Consider the following 11,521-nt stretch of genomic DNA (forward strand, 5'->3'; position numbering starts at 1 on the left):
TAATTTTCTAAAAAACTATTTAAATACTTATGAAAAAAAAAATTGTGTTTTGGTTGCCATCATTCTTCATTAGCAGATGATAAATATTGGTGTATGCACTCTTTTTTACTACTGACTTAAAAATAATTTTACGGGAAAATGATAATTAAAATATTGATACATGTTATATTAAATATTTAATCATCTAATTCAATTCCATGCCTTATGCGCATAAAATACTCCGCAAAAGCACTTGAATATTTTTGTCAAAAAAAAAAAACCACTGATGGATGAATATATTGGCAGGTGATATTGCATCAACCACATTATTCACCCTACAAAACAATTGCAAATACACTGTTTGGCCCGGAAGTCTTTTCGGCAACTGCCCAAATATTATTTACACGAAACTTTCTCTAAGACCCGGTTTTTTTAAATGTGCCGGCTGGTTGGTCAGGACGGTTTTGGACTAGAACCGAGTGCAATTTTGATAGGACCGGTAAAGGTGAATGTGCTATCGGAGACTGTTTCGGTGGCCTCAAGTGTATCGGCGGAAGTGTTCTGCCGGTAACACTGGCCGGGTTCACGGTTGGAAATGCCGGCAATGGCAATATGAACTTTTATGATGTGAGCTTGGTAGACGGTTACAATGTTCCAATGGGGGTACATGCAACCGGAGGAACCGGTAACTGTCAATATGCTAGCTACGTTTCTGACTTAAATGATAACTGTCTAAAGGAGTTACAGGTAAAAGATGTTACCAGTTTGGTAGTTGCATGCAATAGCGTGTGTGCGGCATTCAACAGTCCGGAATATTGTTGCACCGGGGAGCACGGAACACCACAGACATGCCCACCTACAAATTACTCAAAAATGTTTAAGATTGCACGTCCAAGAGCTTATAGTTATGTTATGCTTATGATGATGCTTCAAGCACTTGTACATGTTCTGGAACAAATTACATCATCACTTTTTGCCCCCACAGAATCCTCATAAATCCTAAATCTTAGGTTTTTTTTTTTTGGGTTATATAGTTGTTACTTGTTAGTGTTAAAGAAAGGGTGTTTGTGATTGGTTTATTAGTTAAAGGTGAAAACCTTAGATAAAGAATTTTATGTGAAATTAATAACCGAAAATTATTAAATAATTTGATAGATATAATTTTCTATCATCATCTAAATATTTCGAATTCGAGTCTTACTCCTAATTAAAAAAAAAAGTAAAAAATACAAAACAAAAATGCTCTATGAAAATAACTTAAATTAACTAAAAAAAATTTTCCGTTGTGATCTTTATTTTTTGTCAAATCTTTAAGAGATTTTTTTTTGTTGCAAAAGTAAACTATTAGTTTGATAAATAAATTAAGCTTTAAACAATGAAGATGAACACACACTGATTCTTATTAGTAGCACCAACATTTAAGTCGATTTCATTTTAATATAGTATTATAAACATAAAATTGGTTATACTTTTATCTACGGTTTAATTATTGAGCCCTTATAATTATATAAATCTGTGAAATCCTAATTGCTGAAATTATTATTAGAGGTCAGCTATCAAAGTGAAGGGGATATAAAGGATCCGTATTGTATATTTAATTTGATAAGATAACGATACAAATAAAATTTTATCTTTTTAGATAATAATAATAATAATAAAACAAATTTGGTAACTTGTTTAACCGTTGTGGTTTGTTATTAAAATTACTTCTTATCAAATGAAATTTAAACAAAGTAAAATGAAAAATGTATTGCTTGCGCCAAAAGTAAAAGATATTGCCATATTTAGTTAGTTTTTTTTTTTAATTTTAAACAATGAAGATGAACACATACACAGCTGATTTAAGCGTATGATAAATCAAAGATAAATTTGATTTAAAATTAAAACAAAAATAGATAAAGAGGAGTAATTTTATAATTTCTATTCGGATCAAGTAAAGAATGCAAAATAAAAATGCTCTATGAAAATAACTTAAATTGACTCAAATTATTATTTTTTCTTTTTTGTTGTGATATTTATTTTTGGCCAAATCTTTAGAAGATTTTTTTTGGTTTTTGTTTTTCAAAAGTAAACTGAATAATTAGTTTGATAAATAAATTAAACTTTAAACAATGAAAATGAACACATACATACACTGATTATTATTAGTAGCACCAACATTCAAGTCAACTTAATTTTAATATAGTATCATAAACATAAAATTGTTTATACTTTTATCTACGATTTAATTATTGAGTTGCTATAATTATATTAAATTTTTAGTTAGGTTTTTAAAGTTTAAAAATTAAATGATACTTCTGTTTGCCTGTTTTAACTGTATGATAAATCAAAGATAATTAATTTGATTTAAAATTAAAACAAAACAAGATCATATCATATCATATCATATCAATTAAATTTAAATAAACCATTCAGCCAGATTTTCTTCCTTTTTATGAAGCACTCAAACGAACACTATATATTTCACTTTCCATATTAAGAAACTCTTACATTCCATTCCAAGAACACTCACATTACACTCCAGTTTTACAATCATGCCTTTCTTGTTACAGGCAACTCTTAATCCAAAATGGAATGGCTTGGTTTTGTTAGCCGAAGAAGCTGCTGCAGCAATGGCTAAAGAAAAGTTGGAACAAGAAGGCCACAATGTTGTTGTCAGTAACGACGACAACACTGTTAAAGCTAATGACTTGGTTGTTGGGAATGAAGATGATCATGAAACTCATCAACGCCGCCGCAAAAGGATTCGGGTTCGACCCCCTTATCATGAAACTCATCAACCCCGCCGCAAAAGGATTCGGGTTCGACCCCCCTTGACGGCGGTGCCAAGATTGCCTCAAGAGTTGGAGGCGAAGTTCAAAGAGATGTGTGGAGAAAATCCTATCTGTCTTATCCTACAAAAATTATTGTATGAAACCGATGTATCAGGGACACATGCTAGGATATCGATGCCGTTCAACCAAATCAAGAGTTTTGATTTTTTAACTGAAGAAGAAAAGACGATGCTCCATCAAGAAGCAGAGAAGTTGTATGCCCGTGACCGGAAAACCATTACAGTGACACTAATATACAAGCCAAGAACCAATGGCGGTGATGGTCTTGATGATGCTGTGAAGGAAACTGAGATGAAACTTGGACAGTGGAACATGAACAAGAAGAAGGGCAAAAGTGGAAAAGAAAAGAAGATCAGTCGCATGTATGTGTTGAATGGCAATCACAAAGAAGTTGTTGAAGAGAATATGCTGGATGAAGATGTTGAAATTCAAATATGGGCTTCAAGAAAAACTATAGATCAAAAGCTTTGCTTGGCACTTTTTGTTCCTGAGAAAGACCAAGAGGATATACTCATGATTGAAAAGGTTTAAATGGTGGGTGGAGTCTATGCTGAAAATTTATTTACTGGTAAAATTTATGATTTAGAGTGTGTAAATTTATTTTTAGTATTGTTACTTTATTCACAAGTAACAAGTTTAAAGTAGAAACTGATCGGATTCCTCAATATTTCTCCTCCTTTACTTTTTTGGTTTTGCTACCAAAGAAATTGTTATAGTTCAGGTCTTCAGGACCATTTTGACTCATACAAAAATAAACTAAAAATACAAATAAAACTAATTATAGTATATTCTTGTGAATGCGTTATAATGTATATTATTCACAATTACAATTGTAGATATTGCATTCGGTAACTAATTCAATTGAATCGTGACCCAATATGATAGCATTATAATCAATATTATCGTATATTTTTGGCGAATGCATTATAATTTCGTATTAGTGGTTACGTTAATACGGTAGAATCGATTAAATTTTTGCCTAATTGAAAGCATTCATCTTTAGGAAATTTGTCGGCTTGTTTTTCTTGTCATTACGTTCCGAGGTTTGGTTTAGAACTTCTAGATGATTAACATGGTAACAATTATACCTTTCCAGGATTAACATAAACTTTACTATGGGTATGTTGAGATAAATAGTCGGTAGAAATTTTTATGTGCAAGGTTCGTGATTAATTTTATACATCAAACTTGACCATGGAAATTCTTACCCTCCGATACTTTGAAGACGATACTGCAAACATTAATTTCGCAGGGAAACAAATCACACATAATTGAAAACAAGATATCAGAACGGGATAAAGGAATTAGGAATGAAGTAGAGAGACTAGAGAGCAAAAACTTTCCATTTTAAAGGGCCTTCGGCCAAAACACTGTTAAACCATGTAACCTTCCTCTTTTTTCTTTTTTTTTTCCTTTTTTTTTATCACATTTTTTTTTTTGGTACACCTTTCTTCATCTCATTTACTATTATACCCTTTCCATAGGTCTCAATTTTCTCTACAACAGGCTCTCTTTGAAAGCCAAATCAGTAACCTCCCCATCCATTCAACCTACTAGACAATTTAGGATGAGTAAAGCCAATCCCTAAACCTAAGGTGTTGCTTACCACCATTTTTCTCTACAATGACCCTATTTAAAAGACAAAAGAAACTACAACCTAAAACCACCCAAGAAGAGAAAAAAAAATGAAGCTAACTATCTCTTACAGATATTCCTTTGGAGGAACTCTCTCTTAAGGTAAAACTACTCCGGACGCGATTAAACCATGATAGTTTCAACTCACCGGAGCCAGTGCACTGACCCTCACCCTCCTTTTTGCTGCTGAATAGGGTTTGGTCAGTGCAGTCCAGTGATGCTCCACATGCTAGATTGTATGACTGGCATGCAGAATGACATACTCGAAGCCTGTTGTCTCCATCACCGTCGCACTTTTGGATGGAAATCTGAGGAATTATGCAACATGCTCATCAGACAAATTGGCAAATTACCAAATTTAGAGTGAGAGAACAATTTTAACAATCTAATGGTTCTACTCTCCACAAAATGCAATGTTGGATCTAATGAGAGAACAATTTTGAAGAGTCAGGGTTATTGTCACAATTAATGGTTCTACATCATATCTTATTATTTTAGAACTAAGTGCATTTGTTTCAGCTTTTCCCTGACAAAAAATCACTTTTTCCACTGAAAACTTACTTTGCATATTTGCATAATCAAATTGAAGAATCACTTTTAAGAAAATTAGATAAGAATAACCATTAAATTTGACAGTAATGTGAACTCTAAAGAAAAAACAGAGAGAAAAAAAAATTGGAGTTGCCAATGAGTAAGAATAAAACCATTATTTAAAAACATAGAAAATAAATAACAGGAAAATAATCGTAGGGATAACTTTAGCAAAGAAAAGATAGAACTTACCCAGCATGCAAGTCGTTTAGCCGCCTCGTCACAGTAGGAACTCCCAAATATATTAAATAATTTCCTTGCACCACCAGGAAATAGTCGGTGGTAGTTGGGCATGACAACCACTTCTTCTAGCTGCTGCAGAATACTAGGTTCACTAGGTGCACAATGCTGCCCAGAAATACCCTTTCCCAGCACTTCCTTGCAAACTGAAAGGCTGGAGAGGAGCATTGAGCTGTTCTGGCAAGTATATCCCGCATAGTCCGAACATCGGAACTCACAAACTCCATTATCACAAACCCCACCATGAAGGCTGCATTGCTCATCACAAACCGCTGCATGAATTATTGGGAACGGGTCAATAAATAGTAGTTTCACCAATTATATATATGCCTACTTTTATTGTTGAACAAGACTGATCCAACTGTTTAAATTTTCAATTAACTAGTAGTTGTGTTTCCAAAATTATAGAAATAAAATACATGAACTTAAATTAATCAGATGAAACGGAGGTTAACTATCCTAAAGGAACTACAACATAGCACGTAGAAAAGTAATCCAACATAGCAGTACTTTCCATAATCAAGTAAGATATTGCTGCTACTTAAAATTACATTATAAGCAAGAAATACTAAGCATATTCATATAGTACAAAGTTAAGAAACTAATAAACCAGTGGAACTAACAAGAAGGAAATATATAGTCTAGTGTAAAACTTGGAATCTTAATATTAACAGATTACCGGTGGAACAGTCAATGCCAGTGTAGCCAGCTTTACATTCACAAATTCCGTTTGAGAGACAGATGCCATTGCCATTGCAGTTGCTCGGGCAGGAATCTGGAATAAGTCAACAATCATTAATAGAGGGAAGATTAAAACAACAGTCATTAACTAATAATAAGTATGCGGAAATACAGCATGACATAAGAGCTCACGTTTACTGCAATCATGACCATGAAATCCAAGAAAGCAATTGCAGCGTCCTTCAACACAATCTCCATTGAAGTTACACGCATTAGGACATTGCCCAGACACAGCCACTGGGGCTGTGTTACAGAGCTCATGGTATGCAGGGCAGATTAATTCACCTATGGGACAATACAATGAAGGATGATAACTGTCAATGCAATGGGAATCTAACATCAATGTGTAAACAAACAGAATGGTAATATTCACCATTAAAGCCAGGAAACTGAATGGGTCCACCAGCCCGAGGACACACTTTCCAGATACCATCAACAGCAACCTGTATATAGCATATGAAGCTTCATTCAGGACTTCCGCAATAGAGGTAAAGAAGGCAAGGGTAACATACACTTAATAATGAGAACATTTCACTTATCAATCAAACAACCATACCTCCAAAGAATTATTAATACACCTGTGCTGATAACAACCGTTTCCCTGGGTCGTAGAACCCCGTACAAATCCTGTGCGCACTAATGATGAGGCCATACACCTTCATCAAAAGGAAAACAACTGTTACCAAATCTAAATCCTTATGGCACATGAGAAATGCAAGAAAAGCATATGAATTTGCAGTCAGAGAGATAACCTAGAGTTACTTCCTCGGACTTCACCAAGCATTCTATCAGGTGCACGAGCACTGTTAGTGTCTGTACATGATCCATCAGAGTATGCAACAAAATAAGTGCAATAATCGGCTAATGAGGATTGGCCGCCTGCAATAGCCAGTGAATAGTGAGATCTCCACTACAGCCAACTAAACATTTAGTTTATAAAGAACACAATTGAAAAGACAAATGGCGATCACTACTACAAAGTACAAACAAACTGCAACTATGCAGGGTCAACCTCTAATCATATAAATAAAGACATGATCATGAAAGTATGTACCTTTATTAGCTTGTGGAAAATACTGAGCCCACAGAGGGAGATCTCCACTATATGTTAGAATCGGGCAGTAACCTTCTGCCTCTCTGTTATATGTACAACCTGAGAACTGTGTTGTGTTGCAACGATAGGCCCCCTTCCAAAGATTGCAAGGGGAGGTAACAAATTCGCTACCTTGGTTGCGACCCCAATCAAGCCGGTCAGCCATGCTATAATTAGCTTTATACCATCCGCTATCTTCCAAGAGAGCCAATGTCATTTTAGAAACTACAGATCTTGTGTCAACAGAACCAGTCATAATCTCATTCATTAGTAGCCTCTTCTCCCAATGAGACCCTGTAATACAATTACCAAATTTTGATTGGTCATCTGCTCATGATTAGAAGTACATGCTTGAATATCATACAGTGTCTGTAAGAAGAACTTTTCTACCATGCATTTCTCGATTGGTTATTTTAAGAAACTTAGGGGAAGATTTCAAAGCAACTAAGGTGATTGTCATGGAAGGCTAATGCTTTGTTTAGAAGCAAGAAGCTGGAAGTTCTATTTAATCATTCTTTTTGCATATAAATTACAGTCCTACCATTTCAGCATATTCACACAGATAATAGGGAGGGGGGAAATAGACCGAGGAGGATTTTGGTAATTCATATAAATAGTTAAAAAATGTTTGTCAATGGAAATTGAGTATTAGCCTATAATAGGATTTGTGAATCTAGTTACATGTTAACAGAATTTCAAAGAAAAGGAGGTGAAAAAAAAGAGGAGGCAAGAATATGTATCAAGAAATAAAATTTGATGAAATCAAAACCTGATGTGCCACGTCCTCCACCATCTTCCAGCTCTAAACCAGTAAAATTTCCTGAGAATGCCTGCCAAGTGCCAACAGATCACTTATTTAAAACCCTAACAAAATCTTCTGATGAAGGACACTTTCAACATGAAAACAGCAAAATGACATTGATATTGTAAAGAGATATGTTCCCAAGCAAATACCCCATAATGATGTCGTGAATGCATGACAACACGTGGAAGAACCACACGTGTTACCATCCGCCCAATCTTTTCATCCATAATTTGTTCAGTAACCTGCAATGACAGAATGACGAGATTTAAAAATGTAAGCAGGTAAATTCCTGAATGTAAGATTGCCAATGTAAGTATTGGAAAGAAAAAATATAGATGATATGATATTCAAGAAAAATTAGGCATTATTTCTCTATGACGGAAATACTTGGCATGTAGCAGCATGCATTACAGTTTCTCAACTGTATAGATATGCCATTTTCCAGAACCGTTATATTTTGTCTACATCAATATGAAGAAATTTTACTCTTCTATAATTGTAAGAAATTAAACTACGATGCTGCATATCTGATTATTATAGAAACACAAACTTATGAGGACTCTATTCCCAAGCATTTCATATATCTAGAGTTATATAGTTATTGTAAGAAAAGATGAATCATATGGCACGAAGACAGCCATTACCTGACTACGGCGTCTTTTCCTTTCATCTCTAAAATGAGCAAAGGCATGGGGATCAAAACCAAGAACATGCATAACCTGAAAAGGATCAACCATGGTGAACAAAGCCACAAATAGATATTTAGGACTTCACTCTCAACCCATTTAGACACAGAAACCAAACTGACCTCGTGTATCAGAGTAGCAGAAAGCAAAGTCTCTGCCTCAGCTGTCAAATGACGAGGAGCAACGTTAACATGTCCTTCACACCAGCAAAACAGAAGTTTTTTTCAGTTCTGAAGCATCCGAAGTGCAAGATAAGACAAAAATATAAACAATAAATTTTTGTAGGAAAATCTACCAGCTATAGCACGTCCCCATTGATCCCGTTCACATGCAACTGCCCAAGCAAGTGTATTCCCAGTTGTGGGTCTCGTAGTCACCAAAAGAACTAAGTCGGCATTGGAGACACCCTCTGGAAAAGGAGAACAAAGACCTCATTTACTAAATTCACAAGCAAAAACTACATTTCCCAGCTCCCACAGAAGGCAGATAACAAAAGAATCATACATACCCTCGATATATTCACGTGGAAGCTGCACACCTCCATCTTGTCCACATGCAGAATATCCACTTAATCGCAAGTTCCCCTTGACTGGCTCAACAGCCAATGCTCTCCTAAACCAGTCAGCTGTCTGCCCTAATGCCTGAAATAAGTTTCCACCAAAAGGTAAATATCTCTGCCAATAATTATGCAAATAATAACAATTTAACTGGTATTATTGCTCTAGCAATACCATGAAAAAGAGAAATAAAAAAGTGTCAACAGTTAAGGCGTACCACGTAATACTATCTATCAGCCTAGTTAAGGGTACAATTGAATCAACAAATGAAGTTGTAAACATATGATTCGAAAGTCATAAGGTGCAGAACCGTAAGTGCAAGGTATGCTTCCTTACTTCAGGCTGCCTTTCTTATATTGTTATATAGTGAAACGAAACAAAATCAAAAGGAAATATTGGAAAATCACCTTACGAAGTCGATGCTTTTTGTCCTCTCCAGAGATATCTTCAGAAGTGCAGTTATGCCAACAATCACCAAGGATTGGAGGATCAGCATGAGGATTACACAAAGGCGAACCTAGCAGCGAAGCCAAAGGAGGCTCCCCAAGCTGCGAAGATAAAATTAAACATTAACTTTATGTATTTATAAGTACATGAGAATGAGAATACCAATGCTTAGATATACACTCCAAATGATACTTTCTTTCAATCATATGGAACACTCACTTTAACAATATCACCAACTTTCCGACAATCCCTGTCAGACGAGTGGCCCACAGCGTCATAATTTAGATAAATCCTTATAGGTTGTTTTGCATCCTTTTGAGATTCCACTGATGATGATACACCAAGCAATGCCCTGCCTCTGTGCTGAAGGGGTTTCAAGACACCAGGCTCGTACACCTGTGGGGTTACCGAATACACCTTGCGACCAGGTCGCTTTCTTTGTTCAATTATCTGGTCGTGTATGCAAGAGTGCGAGGCAACATTCCCAGTCCTCTCTTCTGAGCTTCCCCACTGAAGTCGGTGCTCTACAGGTTTTGCAGTACCAGCTTCCAACCAAAACAATATCAATACAATCTGCGGCAAGAAGCAGCAGTTTAAGAACAGACATCCGACTAGAGCACTCAAGGTCTTCATAATATGCAAACGAAATGCATTCAACAAACTTTATGAGGCAACACAAATTGCACTTTTAAGAAATGATAGAAAACACTAGCAAAAACGATGTCAAAATAGAAACCCTAAAGTTTGAAACCGTATATGCTATCCAAACATACTTACTGAGAAGGTAAGAAATCTTTATCTTTTTCTTTAGCTCATCAAACACCATTGCCCCAAATCATAGATCAGCAAAATTTCGAGCTTAGAATTTCACTAAGCCGAAAACAGAAACTAGAAACAAAGCAATGAATATTCTATAACCAATTATCCCCCAAGGATGTTTAGTTAAAAACCTTCCTTCAAAGCAAAACAATATCGTGCAAAAGATAACTAAGCCGGAAATGAAACGAAACAAAAACCCTCAAATCAAACAAAAAGACCAAACCAGCAACTTCCACGTCAAAAAAAAAAAAAAACACAACCAAATATTAGGGGGAAAAATTAAGAACAGATTTCATTTCACATCCAAATATAGAATGTTCTAACCTACACGCATCCTCAGCTACAAATTAAAGCCCAAGCACAGTTCAAACAGATTATTCAGACAAAATATACAAAAATTAATCATAAGCACTAAACTACGCAGCACCATTGAACTGAAAAATTAAAACAAAATAACAAAAATAGAAAAAGAGAGAGAGCTTACAGCGAGAACGACGACGTCGAATCGAAGCACACAGCGAGACCTAGAAAACAAAGCGCGTGAGCTACACGGAAACATTTTGAACTCCAGGAAGTGTGAGCGGAGAAACAGTCGACAGAAAACGACGCCGTTTCCATCAAAACGACGGCGAATCACGGATCCGCGACGGAACACGCACGAATCGCTTGCTCCGATACATCATTGTTTCGTTAACAAAGCCAGAACAGCGGCTTCGATTTTTCAAAACAATGCTATCTTCATAAACAATAATTTATATATAAGAAATGAAGAAGCAGCTTCGATTCGTTGAATAGAGTTTGTGTGTAGAATGAAGCTTTCTAGATTTTGAGCTTCTTCGTGCTTCTTCTTCGTGTTCTTGTTCTCTCTCTCTTTCTGTTTCTGTTTCTGTTTCTGTGTGAGAGAGTTAAATGGGAAAAAGGGAAAGACACTGAGACACACTGAAAGAGAAGAAGAAGAGAGAGAAAGATGAAAGAGGAAGCAAATAAAAAACGCAATGGATTGGGTGGAGTGGTTGGAGAACAGCGTTTATTTTTTTAATATTATATTTTTTTATTTTGCATTAATATTTTTTTGTTTATAATGGAAAAAAATC

General features: G+C 35.5%; 2 protein-coding genes and 1 pseudogene across 2 annotated transcripts; 2 read left to right on the top strand and 1 right to left on the bottom strand.

Moving 5' to 3' along the window:
* On the top strand, nucleotides 270–989 carry LOC107647811 (annotated as a pseudogene).
* On the top strand, nucleotides 2,514–3,526 carry LOC110263871 (putative B3 domain-containing protein At3g49610). Its single transcript, XM_021105747.1, has one exon. The coding sequence runs from the start codon at nucleotides 2,514–2,516 to the stop codon at nucleotides 3,342–3,344; it is 831 nt and encodes a 276-aa protein (XP_020961406.1). The 3' UTR covers nucleotides 3,345–3,526.
* On the bottom strand, nucleotides 4,130–11,426 carry LOC107605731. The gene is made up of 17 exons (XM_016307700.1): nucleotides 10,912–11,426; nucleotides 9,828–10,181; nucleotides 9,569–9,709; nucleotides 9,113–9,245; nucleotides 8,900–9,013; nucleotides 8,727–8,800; nucleotides 8,563–8,637; nucleotides 8,068–8,160; nucleotides 7,883–7,943; nucleotides 7,075–7,407; nucleotides 6,773–6,899; nucleotides 6,577–6,676; nucleotides 6,394–6,463; nucleotides 6,153–6,305; nucleotides 5,959–6,054; nucleotides 5,232–5,551; nucleotides 4,130–4,756 (listed from the first exon to the last, which is right to left on the bottom strand). Exons 1-17 carry the CDS (start codon nucleotides 10,984–10,986, stop codon nucleotides 4,505–4,507), a joined length of 2,571 nt encoding a protein of 856 aa, XP_016163186.1. The 5' UTR covers nucleotides 10,987–11,426; the 3' UTR covers nucleotides 4,130–4,504.

Source organism: Arachis ipaensis, chromosome B06 (genome assembly GCF_000816755.2).
Source record: "Arachis ipaensis cultivar K30076 chromosome B06, Araip1.1, whole genome shotgun sequence".
NCBI classification, from domain to species: domain Eukaryota; kingdom Viridiplantae; phylum Streptophyta; class Magnoliopsida; order Fabales; family Fabaceae; genus Arachis; species Arachis ipaensis.

Coding starts and splice junctions, on each gene's coding strand:
- LOC110263871 (XM_021105747.1), top strand. CDS start 2,514: ATGCCTTTCTTGTTACAGGCAACTCTTAATCCAAAATGGAATGGCTTG.
- LOC107605731 (XM_016307700.1), bottom strand. CDS start 10,986: ATGTTTCCGTGTAGCTCACGCGCTTTGTTTTCTAGGTCTCGCTGTGTG. Junction 10,182..10,911: donor TCGACGTCGTCGTTCTCGCT/GTAAGCTCTCTC, acceptor TTCTTGCCGCAG/ATTGTATTGATATTGTTTTG. Junction 9,246..9,568: donor AAAAGCATCGACTTCGTAAG/GTGATTTTCCAA, acceptor AACTTATTTCAG/GCATTAGGGCAGACAGCTGA.